At 40.9% G+C, this 26,103-nt stretch overlaps 1 protein-coding gene across 4 annotated transcripts in view; it reads right to left on the bottom strand.

The window, feature by feature from the left end:
• FAM114A1 (family with sequence similarity 114 member A1) overlaps window positions 1–26,103 on the bottom strand; it is a 56,574-nt gene that overhangs the window by 4,813 nt on the left and 25,658 nt on the right. For 2 of the 4 annotated variants that reach the window (XM_005286342.5, XM_024106699.3), the window contains 7 exons: window positions 23,619–23,771; window positions 19,501–19,624; window positions 9,992–10,077; window positions 8,149–8,310; window positions 6,623–6,762; window positions 5,314–5,386; window positions 2,390–2,443 (listed from right to left, as the gene is read on the bottom strand). In XM_005286342.5, the coding sequence (XP_005286399.2) occupies window positions 2,390–2,443; window positions 5,314–5,386; window positions 6,623–6,762; window positions 8,149–8,310; window positions 9,992–10,077; window positions 19,501–19,624; window positions 23,619–23,771 (792 nt within the window). The remainder of the gene's footprint in view (window positions 1–2,389; window positions 2,444–5,313; window positions 5,387–6,622; window positions 6,763–8,148; window positions 8,311–9,991; window positions 10,078–19,500; window positions 19,625–23,618; window positions 23,772–26,103) is intronic. The other 2 variants (XM_005286343.5, XM_042843436.2) reach the window with 2 other exon arrangements.

Consider the following 26,103-nt stretch of genomic DNA (forward strand, 5'->3'; position numbering starts at 1 on the left):
TCCAGATCATTAATGAATATACTGAACCACTGAGGTCTCAGTACACATCCTTGGGGAACCCTGCTATTTACCTGTCTCCATTGTGAAAACTGACCATTTATTCCCATGCTTTGTTTCCTACCTTTTAATCAATTACTAATCCATGAAAGGACCTTCCCTCTTATCCCATGACTGCTCAGTGTGCTTAAGAGCTAAACGACCTTACGTAAGGCTTTCGGAAAATTCAAGTACATATTCAGATAATAACTCTTTTCTTCTTTGTAAAAAGTTTATAGCAAGCAAGCATCATTATATACAGAGGTATGTTGTCCCCTATTTGACTGTGCATCACCTTCTAGAGAGAACAGGAGTACTTGTGGCACCTTAGAGACTAACAAATTTATTAGAGCATAAGCTTTCGTGTACTACAGCCCACTTCTTTGGATGCATCCGAAGAAGTGGGCTGTAGTCCACGAAAGCTTATGCTCTAATAAATTTGTTAGTCTCTACGGTGCCACAAGTACTCCTGTTCTTTTTGCGGATACAGACTAACACGGCTGCTACTCTGAAACCTGTCTTCTAGAGAGAGTTGTGTATGTAATGTAGGTGGAATATACCTTCATGTGGTCAGGAGCAGAATCAACTTCCTCGACAAAAAGCATCAAATCTTTCCACCCACAGAGCTAATTTCAGACCTGCTGCATGAGGATGTAGCATGGCTGAAATCAGTGAGTTTAAAATTATTCATATATTGCAGCATAAATGCACTATTATATTATATACTGAATCTCTAATACAATGTAGAACAGCTGCTCACATTTCTTTAGTATGCTGTAATTCTGGGCTGACTAATGGCAAATCTTCGTATGGGTATACAAGACCTGGATACCCCAAACTTTGTGGTATGGAGTGAGCCTCAATTTCAGATCCAAATGTCATGGTTCAAGCTTTGTTAGGAATTTATCCAAGAGTTATGGTACAGTAAAATGTGCCAACTTAGGTACTAGCAACTTTAATCTCTACACCACAATAAGAAGAAATATAAAAAGAATCTTTACTATAAAGCCAGGAATCTTTACAATAGTGTTTTTAAATATATTGCTTATTTAATACAAAATAGTCTATTTCAGGGGTTCTCAAACTGGGGGTTGTGATCCCTCGGGGGGCACAAGGTTATTACATGGGGGGTCGCGAGCTGTTAGCCTCCACCCCAAACCATGCTTCGCTCCAGCATTTATAGTAGTGTTAAATATAAAAAAGAAAGTTTTTAATTCATAAGGGGGGTCACACTCAGAGGCTTGCTGTGTGAAAGGGGTCACCAATACAAAAGTTTGAGAACCACAAGTCTATTTGCAATTGACTATTCAGATAATAGATCTTTTTTCCTTTTTTGTAAATGGGTCCCCAGTGTTAGGTTAAAGCTACATAGTAACAATGTGCATTCTGTACTGTATAGATTTTTATTTTTAAAGAGAATATGTGGCTAGTTGGCAGAGCAAAAGAATGGGTGCCACAGATATATTAAACTTTAATCCTATATGAGCCAATCACTGTCTGTTGATATTACGATCTTTTGAACTCCTTCTGTCTCAGTCAACCTGAGTGTAAAACTGAGTAAAAAGCAGGGACTTTCTAAAACTTACTGAGCCTTTCTTGGTCAAAACTAGAACTGGGTGAAGAATGAGAAAAAATATTCATGAACATTTTGACTTCAACAGACACTTGGTTTGACCAAGATTGCTCTTATTTTTATGCACTTGTGAATATTTGTACAAGTGCAATTTAGTGTGGTTATATGTGTGTGGGATCATGGGTAAGATTAATTTAATCACAAAATAAAACTTGTTTTAAATCACTGTCGTGTTTGAAGATTAGGTTCAAGCAATGAGGGAAGAACAACACTACTATACTTGAGTAACCTTGCAGCTCAAACTGTGAATATTAAATCCTGGAAGGAATAATCATAGTAAACTGTTCAAGCTAACCGTAGGCTGAAATTAGTTGTTTGACAAATGTTTTATGTGCACAATCACAAATAATGAATAGATTAATAACCTTAGTCTGTTCATAGGCAATATCTGAGCAGGAAAAAAGGCTAAACTTGCTGAATAAATTGCATATTGTGAATTGTTCACCCAGCTTAGTCAATACATTACAACACATAGTAAGAAAAGCATTTCACTTCTGTCAGTGTTCTTAGGAATCCTGACAAAATTTAGTATTACTGCTCTGGTCCAGCATTTGTGGATGACTTCTGAACACAAAATGGAGTTGTTTATGAGATGGCACAGAATTACAATGCCATTACCATTACATTTGTATGGTTCTTTATAGGGACATAAATGTGTATGCTTCATTTCAAAATGAGTTTATCAAAATTTTTCCTACTGTGAAAAAATTGAAAGCTTACCTCTAATAGCACACTACTGACCATTGGGTTAAGGAGCTCTGCCTTCTTGTTGCTCTGTAGAAAGACAAATATTGACAAGATGTAATGCCAGGGCTAAACACAGATATTTAACAGTAATATACTTGCTTAGTAATGGATCAGTTTTGGCTGTATGAATTTTGAGAAGGCCTTGGCTCAGCTTGATTCTCTTTGATGAAAATAAGGTTTTCAAGGAAATACACAAGTTCAAGATAATTTTAATACTATGGCATACTACTTTTGATAACATTTAACATTCATCTGTCTATACTTCTCTATTTGCCTTGTACGGTATCACAGTGTATAAGATGGGCTCATTGTTTTATCTGATTCTTTGGCTATGTCAAATGCCACAGAATTTGAGGCCATCTGTAAGAATTTAGGACTGGCCAGTGGAGAGCATTTTTTTAAATGGTAGATGTGGTCAGATCCTCTTTTCTCTGTGCACTTTGCCTTGTCACATAATGATGGCAAAGACTTGCAGAAAGAATTGCTTTCGTCCAACATTGAACAGGGAACTTTATTAGAACACATAAAACAGTATTTTTTCAATTCACTGTAGAGCTTCTGCTTTGAACTTTCGCAGGCCCCCGTTCTGCTTGGTTTCTGTTACAGAGTTAAAGAAACAGGACAAATATCCTCACACCTTGTAAGTAGTTTAAGCACTGAAATGTGTTTATGAAGAGGTAAATAGTATCTTTAAAAGAACAGGGAGAGAAGTGGAGGCAGTTTGGAGGGAGATGGAAGAACAAAACAAAGTGGGGGAAGGCAAAGGGGGAGGGAATGAGGGTAGAAAGAGAAATAGCAGAACAGTATCTTTATTGTCCGGAACTAGAAAATCTATTCCATATCCCCTTGTTTAGTTGATTATCAATAAACCTCTTAAACATAAAGAAAGTAGTGTCAATTAAACATTATTGATTGCAAGAATCAATGGTAAGTGCAAGCAGGAAGAAAGAAATCTAGAGCGATAAACAAAGGAGATACTTCCTAGTTCTGAATAATTGCTAACTTTTAGGAAAAAGGCCACAATTACATTATAATGACTATATGCCTGAATTATATAGCACTGCTGCTATTCTGATGATAGAGCTCTTCCATTCTACACAACTATTGCAGAGGCCTGTGGCATTCCCAGAAAATTACCTTTTGTCCAGAATCAATCCAGCTGGGTATGTGAGTTAGCCAAATATTTGGAAAATTTGGTTGGTGGTTAACTCTATGCACATTATAATTATCATGTTAGATGCATGTAATTTTCATTCTGTACATCCTGCGATGGGAGCAGTGTAAAGATGCACTGTCTCTGTAAGGAGTGCAAGGAGGGACTGGACTCCCTGCGACACCATTTTTTGCTGAGCTCCCATCCACACAGCCTATACAGTCCTGTTGGATGATGCTTACTGCTTTCCTTAGTGCTGGTGGGAGCCAGCATCATCATCATCATCTTTCCCCGCTGGCACAACCTGAAGGCACATATGGATGGGGCAGTGGTTCTGAGGCACCAAGCACAGGGCCTGAGGCTGTCCCCTGTGTGGAGCATACGGGGGGTCGGAAAGCTCCTTGTGCCCAACTTCTCATACCCTGCACAAATGCCAGTAACAATTTGGGCCTGAACTCTATGTTCCTGTAACGTAAAACCCTCCTGAATGCCTATGCACCAAGGGACAGAAATAAAGTTGCAGTGAAATCCTTAGCTCTGAATATCCTGAGTTGGGTCTGATTAATATTTCATGGCTAATTTTTTCTGCGTGCATACATTTATATGCTAAAACATGCTTAGAAAATGCAGAAATAGGCAGATTCATCTGAAATAACTGGAAGCAATGTAAATTATTCAAAATAAAAGCAATCCAATAAATTATGTTAGTTTTTAAATAACTTTGAAAAAATATCCAGTGATGCCCTGAAGTAGCTCGCAGGAGCCTCTTCTTAAAATTCCAACAGGCCTGGGGAAACTTCCGTGTCTTTGATAAGAATTCATGCTCCCTGGATAATCCCTACCAGACATGGCTTCACAAAACTATTTCTAAAGAGCAACTTTTTTCCCTTTGGATTGTGCCAGATCACTTGATTGTCAGGTAAGTTCAAAAATATTTTGTGGTGGAGTTTATCACCTCTGCTCCGCTGACTCCCATAAAGGTCTTCACTCCTTCCCCATTTCAGGTCACACAAGCTATGTTACACTAGTAATATCCTCTGTACATTTTTCAGGAACAAAGTGTAAATGTTTCCAGCCAGAGCAGTAAATAGAAGTTTGTTTTCTAAGTAGGTTAACTTGCTATAGTGAGAGTGTGATTTTGTTTAAACAGAAAAAAAAGGAATAGATTCTCTAGCCTTTCAATCTCCTCACTACAAACACAAGGGGATTTATCAGTCACTATGGGATAATTTATGATGTGAAGCCCCTCTGTGAACATACTGCCCGTGATAATGCTCCCAATGTTGTATGTGGGTGTTTTTGTTTTTTTTAATACAGATGCATATAAAAGAAGGGGCTGGGTAAGGGGCTGCTGCAGTTCTTCGATGTGTGTGGGCCACTCAAGGGGAGTGGGCTGGGGGAATGGCAGAGGGATACCTAGTAGGTCCAGGAACTCTGTGGATCCAGTTGCTACAAAACCAGCCTAGGGAAGGCAGGGCATATCACAGGATCTAGCAACAGTGGTGGATCTGCTGAAAGGGTGCTCTGTGTTCTGGATCTGGCTGGGGTTGGAGCGGACTGCAGCTCTCCCTATTTCTAGTCTTGCACATAAAGCCAGTTTTCACAGGGAATGAGAATCTCCAGCCTGCCCTATTTCTAGTCTTGCACATAAAGCCAGTTTTCACAGGGGATGAGAATCTCTCTTAAAGAGGTTATGTTTATAAAATTAAACAAACAATAAAAAGGAAATGCTCTCATATCTTACCCCGGTGGCAGTTAAAGAATCAGAAAACTTCTTAGATAAAGACAACACTTCATTGCACATGGCACTTGTTAAACTGGTTATAAAAAAGAAAAGAGACAAACGTTAAAAATATACTCCTGCTTCATCTCAGAAGTCAAAGTTCTGCTGACAATCTTGATCATGATGGAGGCTTTATGCTTTGGATTTGAAAAATCCAGCACTGGTTACAGCTGGAGACAGGATACCAGAGTAGATCAAACATTGGTCTCTTTTGATATGGCACGGTTTGGGTTTTTTTTGTAAAAGTACTAGACTTTTAGTCTAATTATTGCTTTACTTAAAGTTATACCAACCAAATGACTAAAAATACCACTGGAAATAAATACTCCTGCTCCCAGCTAGAAAGAATGTAATGAGGTTTTTTTTCTCTCCAAAGCAGTGGATTGTATTAATAGAAGAAGCATTGTCTAGTGGTTAAAGCACAGGGTTGTGAATGAGGAGATCTAGATCTAGATCTAGTCCCAGCTCTGTCACTGACTTGTTGTATAACTGTACCTCAGTTGGGGCTCAATCCTGCAAGGAGCAGAACATTCTGGCTCTAATCCAGCAGACAATTTAAGTACTGAATTTTAAATAAAAGTGCCCCCACTGACTTTAATGGGATTATTCACATGCTCAAAATTAAGTATGTGCATAAGTAGTTTGCTAGATCAGGATCAGAATGTTCACCGCCTTGTGGGGGTCATGTGTTTAGGGGTTAATCCAAAAACCACTAAAGTCAGTGGGAGTTTTTGTACGGTCTTCAGTGGGTTTTGAATTGGATCCTTAGGTCCCAGTTTTGAACCTGGGATTCTTGAAGTTAGGTGCCCACACCTGTGGGTTGGCAATGAGTTGGTGATGAATATGGCATAATTGCTTAGAAATAGATTTTTGTGTCCTTTTGGCAGAGTACAAATGATAAGACCCTATTGTGGAGTACAAAAGCAAATTCTGCGCATGTTGGTATACTATCTTTGGTAGTGCTGGTAAAAAGTGCACCTAAAATGAGTGTGCACATTTCAGCTCTAATATAGCAACAAAAAGTCATCAACTTGTGCATCTGTTGTGTTTTTTGTAAAAATATATCTGATATGCATGTCAACAAATCACAGGCAGTCTGTGATTTGATTGCTTTTGAAAACAGAGTCGCAGAAACTCTAAAGTCAGTCCTGTTTGTTGATCCATGGTGTGTTATGGTGTCTGCAAAAGCTCTGGACTCAATAAAACTGTGTGAATGTTAAGCAAGTGCATACTAATGACAAAAATAAGAAATAAAAAAAATTATATTCACTTTGTCATAACTTTTGCTTGGTCCTGGGCTGTCTTTTCCACTTCTTGCCCATGAAGAATTAACTCTGCTACTTTATGAAGCTGTTCGATACAACGAGCTGTTATCTCGGCAAGGCTTTCAATAGATAGCATGTAGACTTCCTTAAATGAAACAAAGAAACAGTAACATAATTTCTATAGACTGAAGAAGAGGCTTTGTAAACTGGGGCAGAGTACAAACTGGGAGATATCAGTGCATACAAAGCCAAGGAATATCAGCTGTTACCCATCCTTGAGGAAAAGGGGATGGCAGTATAAGGACCTCATGCTTGCTTATCTCCGAGAAGTAAAAAAGCAAAACTGCCATTCATTTCAATGGAAGCAAGTCCGAGCCCTAGGAATTTCTATGGTGGAGTTTTTGGTTCTGGTCCCGATAGATGCTGAAATTGAGCCCTTAACACTCATGGAATTTACACTGATTTCATAGGGAGTTGAGAGGATCACACCATCCCCAAAGCACATTTCCATAGTGAAAATGAATTATATTCCTGATAAAAAATTCATTTTGCTAGCAACAAAGTGACTATACATAAACTCTTTCTAATCTCAACTCTCAGTGGTTTAGCAGTATCCGAAAATCTGCAATAACATAATCTATAATATACACAGTACAACTCAGTTTCTTACATTTTAAAGTGTATGAATTTTTTTAAAGGGAACATAATGGATTTTTTTTTATTAGAGATCATTAAAAAACAGCACAGTTTAACACTGTCATAACTTAAATTAAGAAATTCAACCACAGTTAACTATACCCACAGAAGGCAATAGCACTAGTGGGTATATTTAGTCTTAAGGAAAACCTTTCGTAAAAAAAATCGTAACTTTTTGGTTTGAATAGTAAATAATATTGCTACTTTGCCAATCTGTTTATCCATGAATTTAAATATAAGTTGATCATATTTTTTTTTCATTTATTGGCATCTGAAGAAAGAGCCACTACCAAATCTTGAGACATGACTTTAAATATGGTACATTGCTACAGACAAAACACCATAGGATTTTCCCGTCTCCCTGAATTTAATCTTTTGTGTAAAAGGTGTATTTGAGGCTTTTAATTTTTTTAAAGTTTAAAAAGTTACTATTGGCAGAGGGTCTGATCCTGTTGATTATTTACTCATGAGAATAATCTAATAGTGAAAAATATTTATATAAGTACAATTTGCAGAATTAGGCTCATAGCTATTGATTACCATCTCTTTTAAGTTCCTTTATAAAGCTATAAAAAGCAACAGAGGGTCCTGTGGCACCTTTAAGACTTAAAGGTCTTAAAGGTGCCAGAGGACCCTCTGTTGCTTTTTACAGATTCAGACTACATGGCTACCCCTCTGATACTTTATAAAGCTAAATAACTTCTCCCCCTGGAGATATTAAAAACAACAACAGTACCACCCATAAGGATGAAGCACAAATGCTGGTTGCTTAGAGAATCCAGCCAAAGAGATTATGATTTTGTTTATGAAATTTCTCCTTCTAGGACTATTTTACCTCCACGGTTTTGTTTTTCTTTTCTTCTGTTTTATCACCACCATCTCCTCCTCCTTGTTCAGTCTTTTGTTCATCCTCTTTGTTTTCCTCTGGCTTCTCTTCCAAGTCTAGTGATGTGGAGAAGTTGGTTTCTTCTAGCCAGTCATGAGCTTTTTTCCTAGCCTATCAAACAAACCCCACAAAAAACCTCCTATTATTCAAGAGTGGAAGATCAAATAATGTTGCTGAAACACAAGTTAACAATACATTTTTCTTTACCTAGTTTTACTGTTCCACTCAAAATTCTTATTTACATCAGGCATGTACATAGGAGAAAATCTTTCTGTCCACTGAAGCATTGCTCACCCCGGCCATATACTGAACTATATTATACTGCCCTTAATCTGCATATAGAGCTATCATTAAGACTAAGGTTACCAAAACCTCAGGATGTATCTAAGAAATAAAAGAAAAAGGAAACTAAGATCTGAGTGGAAAAGTGAAGCAGAATTTTTATAAAGAAAGAAAAAAAAATAAGCAAATTCTTTGAATAAGCTAAAGCAAGTCCAAATTTAGAAACGAAATTAGAAAGAAAGCAACTGGATTTTGAACTGCTTAGTACCAAGCCGATAAGCAGAAACAGCATGAGTGATGTCTTTCCAGCTAACTAATGTGGCATGTATCACTTTTTTAAAAAAAAATGCCAAGTCTAATTAGAAGTGATAACATTTTGTTTCAAGATTAGAATGTTTGGAGTACTCCCCCAGAAAAATGAACATGACTAATGCTAAATTTAATTCTGACGCTGAATTGTGTCGCTGGTCAGTAAGGATACGTCTACACCACAGTTTAAAAACTCAGGGCTGGCCCATGCCAGTTGACTCGGGCTAAGGTGCTTTTTAATTGCAATGTTTGGCTGGGGCCTGGGTTCTAGGATCCTGTGAAGTGGGAGGGTCTCAGAGCTTGAGGTGCAGCCTGAGCCTGAATGTCTACACTGCAATTAAACAGCACCTTAGCCCAAGCCCAAGTTAGCTGGCATGGGCCAGCCCTGAGTTTTTAACTTTGGTGTAGACATATCTAAGGATACGTCTACCCAGGCCATGGGAGTGAGCCTTCTAGCCTGGGTCGATGGACTCAGGCTACTGGTACTCGTGCTAGTGCTTTCAAAATAGTAGGGTAGCCAGTGCTCTGAAGTTGCATCCCAGGCTGGAGTTCAGGCACTGAAGCCTTCGGAGGGGGATGGGCTTCAGAGCCCAAGCTGCAACTTCAAAGCGCTCTCTACACAGCTATTTTGACAGTGCTAGCACGAGCCCCGCTCCCCCAAGTCTGTAGACTTGCTGCGGTCTGTGTAGACGGGTCATAATAGTCTAAACCAAACCCTCAAGTAAAGATCCCTATTCTATCTACTAAAGCTTTCCCCACTTTGAGATTTCTTTGTGTGGCCTATCATTCTGGGTTGTCAGTGAGAGAGTAGCTAGCTAGCCTGGCCCCTTGGTTCTGGTCTGACTCACCTAATCTCTTCTACCACAGCTCTCTCTATTTAACATCTCTGTGCCATCCACCATTTGCGGTCTGATCTGCCACCCTAGATAAATCTCTACTCTGATATAACATGACCCTATACAACACGAATTCGGATATAACGTGGTAAAGCAGCGCTCGGGGGGGGGGGCTGCGCGCTCCGGCAGATCAAAGCAAGTTTGATATAATGCGGTTTCACCTATAACGCGTAAGATTTTTTGGCTCTCGAGGACAGCGTTATATCGGGGTAGAGGTGTACTACTCTACATTGAATTTCAGAGCAGCGCCCACTAGTTCTTCTTTATAGTAGGGAGTGGTGGCTGGTTCTGTAACTTGCACCAACCTTATTAAGTTTGTCAGGAGTGGCAGCAACGTGCAATTCAAACAGCAGCTCAGTAAGCATGCTAACAAACTCTTCTTCCATGTCTGCTGCAAAAGGAAATAAGATTATTTCTGTGAGCATGTGGTTTTTGTCGTAGCAGTCAAAAATCAAATCGAAGATCAGATCCCCACATATTTCTAGCACTATAGAACCAGCATTGGTTAGACTAACAAAATGTGAACGTCTCCACTCTTTGTTCCATCAAAGGAAAAAAGGGAGGCGGCAGAGGCAAGAATTAGATGTGTATTTTTAAGAACAGGTTAGACAATCACCTGTAAGGGATGGTCTAAGTATACTTGGTTCTGCCTCAGCATAGGAGAATGGTCTAGATGACCTCTTGAAGTCCCTTCCAGCCCTTCATTTCTATGATTCTGTATAAGTTACAGGTCATGGCTTACCTCCCCAGAATTGCAATGGGTCAGCAGAATCACCAGGGAAGAACCCCCAACAGATAAGCCCCTTTTCTCAAATGAGAATATATATATACATAACACAGCAGCATAACCAGAGAATATAAGGTAAAGGGTGTTTCCTGCAAATTCATAGGTTCCAAGGACAGAAGGGATCACTGTGATCATCTAGTCTGACCTCCTTTATAACATAGTTCACAAAACTACCTCAAAATAATTCCTTTCACTCTGTGGGGACTACAGCTAAAGAGGGTAATTTCCTTTTTACTTTAAATTTGAACTCCGGTTAAGCAAGACTTTCATTTTTGTGGTTTAGTCTATGGCAGAGGTTCTCAAACTGTGGTCCGGGGACCACCAGTGGTACACGAGCTCCATTCAGGTGGCCCACGGATAGTTCCCTGTACAGTGTGTGCCTGGGAGGTCACACACGAAAGAATGAAGGGCCACCTCCCTAATTAGTGGAGCTGCGCAGGCATGGCTCCACTAATTAGGTGCCTGGACCCTGGAGAAGACGCACATATATGGTGAGGTGGCGGCCTGGGGGGGGACTAGGGGTAGGTGGGAGGGGGCAGTGGGGTAAGAAGAAGGGGTGGGGAGAATTTGGGACATGCAGGGCTGCAGTGGCCAGAGAAAGAGGTGACTTTCTCCAGCTCCAGGGCTGCCAGGGAGAGATGGCCCTCCTTTTCAGCCTCAGCTTGGGGGCTGCCACGGCAGGGGGGAGAGAGAGAGAGAGAGAGAGAGAGAGAGAGACCCGCTCCTTACCAGCCCCAGCTTGGGGGATGCTGCGGCGGGGGAGAGAGGGCACATCCACTGCATTAGAAAGGTAAGACTACTGATATTAAAATATGAGTTGTGTGCTTTTATTTGTAGAACAAAAAAACGTTAATTATTATTAAGGGTTTTTTTATATAGCTCTTTTATCCAAAGCGCTTTACAATAGTTAGCTAACGGTACAAACAACATTTGGAAGGATTATTAAGTAGTCCGCCGAGACCGTCAGCAATTTTCAAGTGGTCCACAAAAAAAAAAAGTTTGAGAACCACTGGTCTAAGGGGCAGGACTTTCTCTCATTGTAGAATGTTTGTGAGTAAACCACAGATTCTCTGTGCTTGAGCTCCATCTTGGTCATACAGATTCCTTTTGTCTGCCTGTGACAGCTCAACCTACAATCATTGTTTCCCCAGGGCCTATTGTGTTGTTTCTGTGGGGCTTCCCAAGATGCATATATTTTACTATCTTTTAGTTTATCTTTGACTTCACAGATAATGCTTTCCAAGATGACAATTTCTGCCATGCAGTTCTACCATTTTATCTATGTAATCTCCTAAAGTATCTTAGTTTGGTTGGTTCTACCGTGTGTCTGGAATCCACATTAGCACCTTTCTGGGGAAATATGACTAAACATAGTTCTGTTAGAAATAGCTTTCTTGCCCTGACAATGCTACAGATAAGCACATCAAGATTTGTTTCATCCCCATTTTTATCTATTCATTTACTAGTTAGGGATACGTTTTCCATCCTTACTCTAAATCCTCAAAATAGGGTTTAATGGGACTAAAGCAGTGCTATGCTAACCCTCTGCGCAGGGTGATTCTCCCCCTCACCCCTCCCATTCAGAAGTACCGTACCATACTCTGCAATTAGTTTAACTGATTTTGATAGGATGATTTACAAAATAAGGTACTACTTAGCATGAGTAAAGCTGGCAGAACCTGATATTATAATCTTTTTGAGGCAGGAACCCATCTCTTTACGTGTAAAGAAACACACACATCTCGGTGCCATACAAGTAAATATGAATAATTGGTAACACCAACTCTTTAACTGACCTGGAGACTGAACTATCCTGTCTCGCTTAGAGGTGATCCCACCAGGTCAACAATGAGACTAGTTTAGGCTCAAACAAAATGTATATGCCAAAAAAAAAAAAAAAGTATGAGCCAAAAAAATTCCCCAATGGTAAACAGCAGAGTAAAAGAGGTGGTTAGAGGTGAAAAGGCATCCTTAAAAAATTGGAAATCAAATCTTAGTGAGGAAAATAGAAAGGAGCACAAACTCTGGCAAGTCAAGTGTAAAAGCATAATTAGACAGGGCAAGACAGACTTTGAGGCGCAACTAGCTAAAGACAGAAAAACAACAGCAAAATTTTTTTTAAGTACATCAGAAGCAGGAATCCTGCCAAATAATCAGTTGTGCCACTAAGCGAGTGAGTTGCTAAAAGAACACTCAAGGAAGACAAGGCTGTCATGGAGAAGCTAAATAAATTCTTCGCATCGATCTTCACTGCAGAGAATGTGGAGGAGATCCCCACATCTGAGCCACTCTTTTTAGGTGACAAATCTGAGGAACTGTCTCTGACTGAGGTGTCAGTATAGGAGGTTTTGGAACAAACTGATAAATTAACCAGTAATAAATCACCAGGACAAGGTGGTATTCACCCAAGAATTTTTGAAGGGACTCAAATATGAAATTTCAGAATTACTAACTATGGTATGTAATCTATCGCTTAAATCAGGCTCTGTACCAGATGACTGGAGGATAGCTAACATAATGCAGATTTTATAAAAGGCTCCAATGGTGACCCTGGCTTTTACAGGCCGGTAAGCCTCACTTCAGCATCAATCAAATTGGTTGAAACTAGTATAGTAAAAAATAGAATTATCAGACACATAAAAACAATATCTTGTGGAGGAGTCAACACAGCTTTCGTAAAGGGAAATAACATCTCACCAATCTATTACAATTCTTTGAGAGTGTCAACAAACATGTGGACAAGGGTGATCCAATCAATACAGTGACTTTCACAAAGCCTTTGACCAGGTCCCTCACCAAAGGCTCTTAAGCACACTAAGCAGTCATGGAATAAGAGAGGGAAGATCCTCTCATGGATCAGTAATTGATTAAAAGCTAGAAAATAATGTATAGAAATAAATGGTCAGTTTTCACAATGGAGAGAGGTCAATGGCAGAATCCCCACAAGGATCTGAACTGGGAGCAGTGATGCTCAACATGTTCATTAATGATCTGGAAAAGGAGTGAACAGTGAGGTGGCAAAATTTGCAGATAATGCAAAATTACTCAAAGTTAAGTCCAAAGCTGACTGCAAAGAATTACAAAGGGATTTTACAAAACTGGATGACTGGGCAACAAAATGGCAGATAAAATTCAATGTTGATAAATGAAAAGTAATGCACATACAAAATGATGGGGTCTAATTTAGCTGTTACCCCTCAAGAAAGAAATCTTGGAATCATCATGGATAATTCTCTGAAACCATCCACTCAAGGTGCAGCGACAGTCAGAAAAGCTAGTGATGTTAAGAACCACTGGGAAAAGAATAGATAATAAAACAGAAATATCATAATGCCCTATTTAATCCATGGTATGCCCACACCTTGAATACTGTGTGCAATTCTGGTTGCCCCATCTTATAAAAGATGAAATTAGAAATGGAAAAGATATGGGTAACAAAAATGATTAGCGGTATGGAACAGCTTCCATAAGAGAAGAGATTACAAAGACTGTGAATTTTCAGCTTAGAAAAGAGATGAATAAAGAGAGGATATGACAGAGGTCAATACAATCATGAATGATGTGGACAAAGTCAATAGGGAAGTGTTATTTACCCCTTCACAAAACACAAGATTTAGGGGTGACCTGAAGAAATTAATAGGCAGCAGGTTTAAAACAAACACAGGAAAGTACTTCTTCACAGCACACAGTCAATCTGTGGAACTCATTGCCATGGGATGTTGTGAAGGCCAGAAATATAACTGGATTCAAAAAAGAATTTGATAAGTTCATGGAGAATAGGTCCATCAGTGGCTACTAACCAAGATGGTCAGGGATGCAACCCCATACTCCGGGTGTCCCTAAACCTCCAACTTCCAGAAGCTGGGGCTGGAGATGAATCACTTGAAATTGTCCTGTTCTGACAATAGCCAGTGCCAGATGCTTCAGAGAGAATGAACAGAAAACAGGATGCTAGGCTGGATGGATCATTGGTCTGACCCAATATGGCTGATCTTATGACAGTATTGAGCAAGTTTTCTTGTATTCAGGGTTATTAATTCAACGTTCACTTCATTTATTTTTAAAAGTCTATGTTGAAATGTGTCATTATTTGCAGCCTGCTGAAACTAGAGAAGCTGTTCACTGACACATTGCACAAGTACCAGAATTTCTGATAACTTGTGGCATATAACATTTGATACCCAGTTCAATTACCTGTCCCTTAATGTCAGGTAGTGACATGTGAAGTCATTGATATTAACGTAGCCTTAAGAATTAAGTACAGGCACTTTTCAGGTATACTCATCTTTTGTTGGGCATGAATATTACCACAGTTTGCAAGGAAACAGAAAACTACTGCAAAAACACATTTGTCCCTTTGGAAGCAAGAAGTGCCCTTTCTCCTTATTCCTGTGGATGCTGATTGTACCTGTCTGTCTGATCCTAAAGAAGGCATGGAAACGGGCTACACACCCAATCCTAAAGAATGAGATTTATGCAAATGAGCTTTCTCAAAGATCCTCACACATCTTTCTCTTGTGCAGGCTCCACAGAGATAACTGCAGCTCAAAAGTTGTAGTAACATCCTTGGAGCAGCAGCAGAAGGTGAGAAATAGTCTGGGATGGGTCCTCAAGGTTACAGCAAATAAACAAACCATCCAAACAGTTTATTTGAAGGTAGGGAAGTGTTTTTTCCTCCAGATAAATCTCTTATCTTTTATATATGTAGAGCACAGCCAAATGATACTGTAGCGCTATCAAATACTGTGACCTTGTCTACAATGGGAAAACACGGTGTCTTTAGCAAGACAGTTAGCCAACATGTGTTAATTAGCATGTTTTTAGGTACTGCTGAGCACCTAGGCAGAATTTAACATGTTCAAAAATATCTTGTCTAGGACCATGTCTTCACTGGGGAAAAAAAAGGTTCGAATTAAAATCCCACTGAAGACAAGGCATTTGTAGTTTTAACACAAGTTAGCGGGTTGAGTTAAAGACTATAGGGGAGTCGGAGTTTAACTCTACTTGCTAACTAATGATAAAACTACAACTGCCTTGTCTTTGCTGGGATTTTAACCTGACTTATCTAAATCAAGTTAAGAACACACCTCTTATTTGCAGTGAAGACATGCCCTGGGTTTGACCAGGACCAGCTAACTCATAATTAAACAACACTGTCTTTGCTCACATGAAGTGCTCAGTGGTATTGAAAAACATGTTAAATAGTATTAAGCACATGGTACACCTCATTTTCCCAATGTAGATAAGGACTATATCATGGCAGGTAAATAAATCAAATAAAAAAAGAAAAAAGACCAAGAATCTGCTCTAGGAAGGACACACCTCATTGCAACCTGGGAAGCTACATTTGGTTTTGTAAATAGGATCAGAAACATGAACCACAGTAAGTGGAGAATAGAAACCTAGTTTAAATTATATAGCCATTTACAAATGAAGGCTGGCTGAATTAGAAACCTGCAACGGTTAATAAAACTGTGCTCTGTCGGGGGAACAAACATTTACATCATTAGCAGAATTAAATTTAAAGATGCTGGATGTCATATTTATTTTAAAATGACAGATTATTGCCCTTTATGGCCCTATTAACTGAATTCATTAAGTTTTATGGGGCCTTTATACATTGGCTGCACTCAATGAAGACATTTAGGAATGCATGTGTTAAATTCAGGGAATGGCCTGGTGTTCCTGTCTCACAGGCCTCCCGATGGTCACGAGAAACCCCTTCCCCCATTCTCCTGGTTTTTACACCTTTCCTGAAGATCCCACATTTTATTCAAGCTGAGAAAAGATAAGTAGGATTCTCTTAGGCACATCAAAGGTGTTGTCTAGAGGGGACATTGCAGGGCAATGTAAGGAGACGTGCATAGTGTCTTTGCAATGCTCTGTGCATGGCCAATCACAAGGGAAAGGCAGCAGCAAGCACTGAAACTCAAGTGTCTTATGTGGGTGTGCTCACCACAGAGATGCCAGCCCCGCTCTCATGGAAAGGTCCTATAGAAAATTATAATTTTTCCACAGTTTTTGAACCATCCTATAAAATTTAATACAAAATTATATCCTTGCTACTCTATATAATTCTATAGGATGGTTAAAAAAAAAAAAGCCTTTAAGGGCTTGTCTTCACTACCTGCCTGGATCGGCAGGTAGAAATCGATCTCTCGGGGATCGAATTATCGCGTCTCGTCGGGACGCGACAATCGATCCCCGAATCAACGCGTGTACTCCACCAGTGCAGGTAGGAGTAAGCGCCGTCGACGGGGGAGCCGCGGCGGTCGATTTGCTGCTGTCCTCACAGCGGGGTAAGTCGGCTCGGATACGTCGAATTCAGCTACGCTATTCGTGTAGCTGAATTTGTGTATCTTAAATCGATCCCCACTCCCCCCCCCAGAGTAGACCTAGCCTCAGGCCTGATCCAAAGCCCAGTGAAGTCTGTGGAAAGACTCCCTCTCAGCTCAGAGGGCTTTGGAGCAGGTCATAGAAAGGATTACATGCTCTGTGAATTTCTATTAGGTTTTAGAGTAATTTCACAGAACCCTATTGATTTCATCCCTCTTAAATTACATAGGATTTTCCCATAAGGGTTTACCTTGCTCATCATTTCATACAGTTTAATGCCAGAAGGGATCATTAGTCTTACGTCCAGTATATCACAGGCCATTAATTTCATTTAGTTACCCTCATATTGAGCACAATAACTAGGGTTAGACTAAAGTATTTCAGCCCTTGGGAGACTGAGTTGTAGCAAAAAATCTAGCTCAGCTACATGCAAGTTTTCTAGCTGAGCAGCAAAACACCGGGATGTATAAACCAAATAGCTGGCAACTTTGTCCTCAAGAGATTCAACACAGCTGCCTGTAAGCATGTTACAAATATCTGAAAAGAAAATGGGTCTCCTCTCCATTTCTCAAAGTCCAGATTTCTCTCTCCATCTATTTTAGTAATTCTGTCTAAGGCCAGATGTTAAACATTTAAATATTTAATATTTTATAGTCTCTTTCAGCCTCTTGTATTAAAAAAAATGCAAGTTGACATTGTCCCCTTAATAGTTTGTAAATATCTGTGGACAGACATCATGTGACGTGTACAAGATATGAAAGTTCCCTTGTGGAATTGCTGCTTATGCAGTATGGGTGACATCTGCCACTGTGCAGAGGGAGAGGGCAAATCCTGTCCATCACTGAAGGGCTGATCACAAAGGGATACACAATGTACTGTATTATACTGCCTTTACTCTGTATGTGGAGCTACGTACACATGTAAATGGATCGTGGGACTTAAGTGGTGCATAGGAATTGCCCTGGCTTTTTGCACTGGGGTTACCCAATGTGCACTTATTGTGGTTAAAGGAAATGAGTCACCTTGAGCAGTAGCTGATCTTACTGCAGCCTAAAATAACTGTTGGACTTTCTGAAGACCATTCTCTCGCTCCTAGCTGCATTGAACATGTCTGTGGTGGTTATTATTTCCTCTGTCACAAGGGAGGATGTATTTTGGTTTTCTAACCGATTTGCTTTTGCAGAGCAAAATCTGCAATGCTTTTTGCTTCAGTCTTTATCTTCAAGGAACTCTATTTCTTAGGCTCAGCATATCTAAAAGATTGCTTAGAGCTTGAGAATGAGGACGTTGGTTGACAAGTCCCCTCCTCAGGCACAACTGAACTTTCCACCTTAAGGGTAAACCTCACCTGTCCTGGAGATAGAGCATTCTTCGGGGCTGTTGTGAGGCTGTGGAATGAATTCCACAGGCATTAAGGACCATCACAGACCTCACCACTTTCCTCTCCAAATGCAAGCCATGTTTCTTTGATGTGCTCTCTCTAGTATAAGCTCAAAGCAATGTTTACATTAAAAAAACAACCCTACCAAACTAAACACTTCATTGCACACACAGCTTTCCCTTCAGGAGAGGATGAAAGAACAAACCACATGAGACAGATGTTAGTCCCTTTGCTTAATAAACTATTGGAAGGTGCTAGGAGACTATGGTTATGAGGGCAATATTTAGAGTAGAACAGAATAGAAGTTGCTGCTGCCCCAGGCAGTGTGAACAATGAAATATCTCTAGACGCTTCTTTTAAATAAGATTTTATTTCAGTGATTCTTAATTTCAGATTCTTGGTCACACATCTCTCAGTATTTTGCAAAATGTAGGATCGTATAGGCCTGCATCCCTGAGATTAGGAGAAGACCCTCATATGTAAAACAAGGTCTTCTAAGTTATTGAGGATACAGTCCATTTCCATTGATTTCAAGAGCTCAATTCAAAATGCACAACCCAGGAGGAGAGGGGACTACAGTGGCTTTAAGCTACCTATGCAACTTTCTGATTCGGTCCTGTTTCAGAGGCTGCAGAGGCCCCTGGCATAATGTAGGCAGCCCTAAGGGGTCTCTCTAAGTTATGGAAACCTCCCTAGGCTGCCCTCTGGACCAAAGCATGGTCTGGAATCCTCACAGTGCTGTATACTGCAGCCCAGCCTGTGACGTGCCCTTGCTGCCCCCCAATACACCCCCTAAGTCAGGACTTGCAAAGAGAAATCTTGGAGGCAGCCTTGTGGCTTTCTTCAACAGTGCCAGTGTGAGGGGAATCCTCTCTCAGCAGGAACTGGGGCTTTTAGGACCTTTTTATGCCACACCAGCCCTTTTACCTGGTGTAAAGGTGCTGGAGAAGGGGTAAGGATCTCACCCACTGTGTATTGGATACAGCCATTACGGTACAAAATCATTGCTGAACTCCCCTAACCTTTTAGCCTATGGTGCATTCACAATTTTATACGCAGAGTCTATAAACCAGAATGTCAATCAACTGAGTTTGAAATGAACATCTAACAATCCAAGCTTCCCTAGTCTCCACTGTATTTACTTCTTTTGAAGAATGTTAGGGTATTATAGAGAAATTCACTCCAAATTGTCTGTCTACTCTCAACTCTCAATTAATTAAAACATGCTAGTTTGGGTTAAAGTTTTTTTTAAATTAAATATATAGATTTAACAGGTCTCAACTGGGATACACCAGTATTATTTTAATTACCTTTTTTTTCTTGATCCTCTTCATTATTTGATTCCTTTGGAATGAAGATCTCTTTAATAGCAATTAAGTCATTTTTCACAGTTTCCAACTGCTCTCCATTAAGTGATGTTAAAAATGACTGAATCTGAAAAAGGAAATGACAGTGATCACTACTAACCCAAATCACCCCTCTCTTTACTGAAATTACGAATTTTGATCCTGACCCCAAGGTGTGTTGAGCAGTAGACAAGAACTCCCATTAGAAGATCAGGTCCTTTATCTAACCTATCTACCTTATCTAGGGATTAATTATATGCTCATCTGCTTGGTATCCGAGTTTCTGACAAATATTACACAAGCCTTACAAGATATTCAGGCCACCTCCTGCTCCCAGAGCATATTTTTTGGATAACATCTTATAATTATTCTAGGAAGGCTCTGGTGAAGAGTGGGTAGGAAGAGCAGAGGGGAAGACTCGCTGTCAGCCTGAACAGCTGTGGCAGGAAATTCCAGAGTAGTGGTCCTGTTCCCTGCTCCCACAAGGCTTACCCACATTACCTACAGTCCAACTGTTTTGAAGAATGCAGTGGTCATGGCATGTCATTGTGCCTGAGAAAGTCTGGTTCTAGCCCACTGAAAGTTTTGAAAATTAAGGCTATCAACCTAGGGGATGACTGTTAGTAGTCTGCTCTCCTCACAAGCAGCCTTAGTTCCACTAAATTCCCGTAGGCTGTCTCTGGTGGACACTCACCAGTCTGTTTTCGTCTTCAACTAGAAATCTCCTTGCAGAGTCCCCAAACGGCTTTCAGTTTTCCCCCGCATGTAGGCTGCTAGATCTGTAGTTGATACCCAAGCACTGAACACTCTTGCTTACAAGAGATGAACCTCATTTCATTATAAAGAAGTCTGTGAGCTCTGGTTAACTTGAATTTAAACAGACTCATGCTAAGTTTTGGCTATGACGAATGAGAAGGTCTTTTTACTTGTTTCTTTGTTTTTATAGGACTGACTGTGATTTTTGTATTTACAATTCTACACCTAGAAATAGTTGCAAATGCTACAACTATAGGGACATTAGGTGTCAAAGTGCTGTTGAAATGGGCCTGCAGTTATTTGTGCCGGAAAAATAGCACAAAAAATGAAGTGAGACACTTTCAAAAAAGCAGGACCATTCTGTTTAAGAGAAACTATTCCTTATATTTCTATTTTTTGGGAGGGCAGGGAGAAATGGACTTCAAAAAAAAAAAAAGGTGGAGGAAGAAACACTGAGAAATGTATTTGAAAAATGTCATAATGTATAAATACAACCGCTAAGTGTGCACCAAAGCTTTCCTGAATGGCTGCACAGCAAAGCCAATAAACTGACATTGAAAGCTAGCTGTCACAGAGACCTTATTAACTTAAGCATGTATCTCAGAGTAATCTTACAGGGTTTGTCTACACAGCAGTGTAAGCCCAGGTCTGAGTCTGGACACAAGGCAACCCCCTCTTGCATCCACACTGCAATTGTGCTAACCTAGGCTTGGACTTAGGGTCCCAGGACCCAGTAGGGCTATAGGGTCTGAGCCTGAGTTAAACCTGGACCTAGAGTCCGAGCCCTATTGCTATCCTGTGTGCACATGGTCCCATTTTGACTTGGGGTCCCAAGAATCTTCTAGATGTATCCTACAGTTCCTGGCGGCAGAGTAGCAGCGCTGCAGGCAGCCAGCACAGTGGTCTGGAAGTGCCACTACTGCTGGCCGAGCCTGCTCCCCATTCCTGCATCCTCCTGTGGTGGCTCTGGCTCCTGCGCCTCCTTGCTGTCATGTGGAGCTTGCCCACAGCAGGGAGAAAATTTGCCAGTTGGGATGTGGCTCTTGGCTGTTGGGGATCATTACCCCCCTGGCTGTGGTGAGCCAGGAGCTCTCCCTCTCTCTGCGGGGTGGTGCTCTGATCTTGCCCTTGCTCCTGGGCTCCCACTGCCCTCCCTGGGGACGCCCTGTCTGTGTGCACTGTCAGCATAGTGAGTGGGAGCTGGTCCCCAAACTTCCCTGCAGCCTCCTGGCATGCAGCGGGGGCAGGGATAAGGGATCCCCGGGGATGCACTTCACCAGACCGCAGCCAGCAGCAGCCAGGCTGGGGTGTGTGTGTGTGTTTTAAGAGATGGGATCTTTGGGAGGACAGCAGCGATCCACCACCTGGGTCATGCAGGCAAGGGCCACACACCCTGGGTGGAATGGAGCAGGAAAGGAAGCAGCTAGTTCTGGATCCCCTGGGGGGATTGCCAAGAGCTGAAGAACTTGATTATTAGGCAGACAAGCGGGTCACCGAGTTGGCTGCTTCTTGAGACTTGTTAGTAAAAAGTGGGAGTAAGAAAGTGCCAGCGGTTGAACATTGGAGGCTGCTTCTGCACCAGTCTTCAGCTGGGCCAGGGTTAGAAGACTTTAGACAGGGGTGGTGACTCTGATGCAGTGTATGACCCACTCGGGGTGTTCCTTCTGCAGGGTGAGTGATCTGCAGTTTGCACAAGCACATTATCAGCCACAAACAAATTTATTTTTCATCATGTCATTTTGACTTGCATTGCATGGCAATCGAGACCACTCCCTCCCAAACACTGCCCCCTCACCAAAAATGAGCCCGTTTTCCCCTCCCCTCGAAGCACATTCCTATAGGTACTATTTCCCCTCTGCCATTGGGCCATGCAAGTCCATAACATGAGCACACAAAGTACCCCTTACTTCCGCTGCTCGGGTGCAATCAGCTCCCCGCCACGCTAGCCTCACTTCTGGCTGAGCGTATCAATCCAGTGTCTCCTCGCTGTCATACGTCCTTTTAGAGGGAAATGGCTCACCTCTGGCTTCACAGAAGTTATGAAGAGCACAGCAAGCCACAGTAACGCAGACAACAGTAATTACACTGGCATCTAAATGGGTTTGTAAACACCTCCAACAGGATATTAATCTGCCAAAAGCACATTCAACAATCATTCTACACCTGCTTAGAGTGTAATTAAACTTTTTTTTTTGCCTGAGCCTCTGAAATCAGAGTATGATTTCATAAGCCAAGGCAAAAGAGGGTAGGTGGGTTCCCCGATAACAACAATGGGGACAGTAGCACTATTTATATCTATGTCATTTGGTGGAAATAGTGTCCCAGCCTGTCCATGAATGTAGATTCCAGAGCAGCAAAAAACTCTGGCATCATTAACTTTTCCTGTATAGCTCACACTGACATTCATAAATCTGCCTATGTGATCCACTACTGCCTGCATAACAATGGAGTAATACCCTTTGCGGTTTACATACTCATGTGCTCCTTGAGGAGGGCCAACTATGGGCACAAGTCCCATTGACAGCACCGCCACCGTTAGGAAACAGAGTGGGCAGTAGAGTTTTCCCACAGTACACCATGTTCCTAGGGCTCGAATGTTGACATTGGTGGGGGACACTAGGCACTCTGGAATATGGTTACTTTTGACTTGGGTTAGTGCACTGCAGTGTGGATGTCAAAGCCCTAGGTTTGAGCACAGGTCAGAAAATTCTTAAACTAGGGTTAAAATGCAATATAGATGCTCAAGCCCAGGTTTCCCTGACATGGGTCAGCTGACTCAAGTCCCAGTTACCCTAGGTTACATTACTGTGTAAACATAGCCACAGAGACTGCTTACATCTCTATTTATATCTTGGGTTAGTCAACAACAGGATAATAACACAATACAATAAAGAATATTTAGAAGTTAAATAAATAATCTGGAATGCATTTTCTTTTATTAACCTCTTGGTGTAGTTGGTGCAAGGTTCCTGAATATAAATGGCAACACCTTTAATAAAAACAATACACTTGAGTCTTCTGGTAAAGCTTGAAAGGGCATTAGCACCTTGTAACAGGTTTAAAGAGCAGAACACATAATGTCTTAACAACTAAAACTTTCAATGGCAGATTTCCTTGCTTCCTTTGTGCTAAATCCTGGTCCTCCTGAACTCACTGGGAAAACCTTCATTGATTTCATGAGATAAGGGATTGACCCTTGGGACCAAATCAGTGCCCAGTGAAGTCAATGAAAAAACTCTTATTGACTTGTATGGGGAGATTAATGCTTACAAAAAGTATTTCACTAAACATTTGTGTTTGTGATTTATGCAGCTTGTTTACTGTACCTTGGCTTCACTTTCATTTGACAGAATTTCCAGAGCTTCAAGATGGGACAAACCCTGGAACTCATCAAAAAGCAGCCCATAATGCGCTGTCCTTTCAACTGTAACTTGCTGGGCCAATCTCTGCTTCTCTTTCTCTTTCGCTTCTCGCAACAGCTGCAAAAATATACATCATTCCTGTTGATTTATTGACTGCACTGCAGATTTGCCAGTTTTTATTACTCTCAGCCTCATCTCTTCTAGGCAGTAATAATAAAATTTGGTACTATATTACACCTGCAGAGCTGAAATTTTAGTCAGCCTCAGATATGCCTCATAATTTTTTTTTGATTAACCTCTCTAATAAAATATTTAAGTAGTGTTCTATATATGTTTTTCCCTATGGTAATTATTAACTGTCTTTAAAAACCAACCAACAACAAATAACATTGCTCATATCCTCAAATGCAGTGATGGCTACAGGTAATACCTCATAAATTTTGCCACCGTTTGCAAGGGAAGAAAAATTAAAAAGCCTTTACTTCATCTAGTGCCCCATACAGGTCCTACAGTATGTATACCTAGAGCACAATCTCTGCAGAATGCTGTTTCCAGGGTTCCTACCCACATGAAATATATATATAGTGAATATATAGTGAAACCTGTCATAAATGACCTTTGGACCCACAAAAATCATTTGCTTAATGAAGGTAGGGTTTTGTAGGAAAAATGGATCAGAACTGTACTCCATACATTTGGGGATATTATGGAGTGCTCTCTTAATACAGAAGGTTGCTTAAGAAGAAATGGCCTCTTGTACACATTTTCCACTGTATTTATGGGTTAAATTTCACCCTATCCAAAGCCTATGAACCACTTAAGGCTATTTTGACATTTTACGCTTACGTGGCACTTTGGCCTTCTCTGTCCCTCTGCACAAGGATGAAATATCTAGCTCTACCATTTTCAATACTGCATACACAATTCTTCATATCTAAATTTTGCATGCACAAATTAGATTAAAAGAAAGCAGTGGACTGGGACTCAGGAGAACTGGGTTCAGTTATTGTACCACAGACTTTCTGTGTGAACTTAGGCAATCACTTTACCTTTCTCTGCCTCATTTCCCCACCTCTTATTACCTCCATTTAACACTTCCTTTCTCCCATCCTTTGTTTCCCTTGCCTATTTAGGCCCCAATTCAGGACCACACTTACACACATGTTTAACTTTAAGTATCTGCTTAAGTGCAGTCTGGAATAGGATGGGACATGCCAACACTTAACTCAGGGGTCGGCAATGTTTGGCACGTGGCTCGCCAGGGTAAGCACCCTAGCGGGCTGGGCCAGTTTATTTACCTGCTGACATGGCAGGTTCAGCCGATCGCGGCCCCTACTCGCCGGGTTTGCCGTCCTGGGCCAATGGGGACGGAGGGAAGCGGCGCGGGATGTGTTGGCTGCGGCTTCCCGCTGCCCCCATTGGTCCGGGACGGCGAACCGCGGCAAGTGGGGGCCGCAATCAGCCGAACCTGCCGCGTCAGCAGGTAAATAAACTGGCCCGGCCCGCTAGGGTGCTTACCCTGGCGAGCCGCGTGCCAAACGTTGCCGACCCCTGACTTAACTGAATTTATTAACATATACCTGCCCATGCAAGTAGCTGGTTTCATGTAGATGTGTATTTTTGCAGACACAGCTGTAGTCCAGTGTTTGAAAAATTGGTTCTTACCATCTAGATGACTTTCTTCAGATCATAAATTTTCAGTCAGATCAAATTTTGAGTCTACACTACTTGAGAGAGTCCCCTTTATTGCCAGAGTTGCAATATTACATTGTGAAGTGCCTTGGAATGCTTTACAAGAAACACATTAACCAAAACTAAGCCCTGATCTTGCACTCAGATCCATGTAGAAACTTCAACTGCAGTACTGGGGCCGTAGTATTTTATAGCTATACATATTTCTTTTTTAACAGTAATGGCCATTTGGAGCATTGCTCAAGTAGATATAGGTAAAGTGTATAATTATGTAATTTGCTTAGCATGGATTAGTTTGCTTTTGATCTGTTCTAACAGTATCATTCTGTTTCTGCTTACAGTGGTAGATGTTAAAAATGAAACATTTTATTGAGAGAAAAATATCTCACTGCAATATTACATTCTACAAACAGGAAAATATTGTCGTAATATAAAGGCTTCCTTTTAATGTCTACTGCTATAGGATTTCCCTTAACCTTACTACATATAGGGTTTTATGCTACCTAGGTCTATCTGTGTTTATTAACACACACACACACTTTATTGATGAAATTCTGCTCCAGTTAGCAAAAGTAGTAAGCAGTTACTGAACATCTGTACCTGGAGAGCTAAAGTAACTGGTACTGGCAATGATTATATTCGGATTATACTGTTACAAGGTCTCTGAATCTTTGAAGACACAAATCATAACTTGACTCATATGGTAAGGGCATGGCTCATTGCTGTTGAGTATGCTGTTTCCCTAGATGATAGCATT

Source organism: Chrysemys picta, chromosome 5, assembly GCF_011386835.1.
Source record: "Chrysemys picta bellii isolate R12L10 chromosome 5, ASM1138683v2, whole genome shotgun sequence".
In the NCBI taxonomy this organism is placed as follows: Eukaryota; Metazoa; Chordata; order Testudines; family Emydidae; genus Chrysemys; species Chrysemys picta.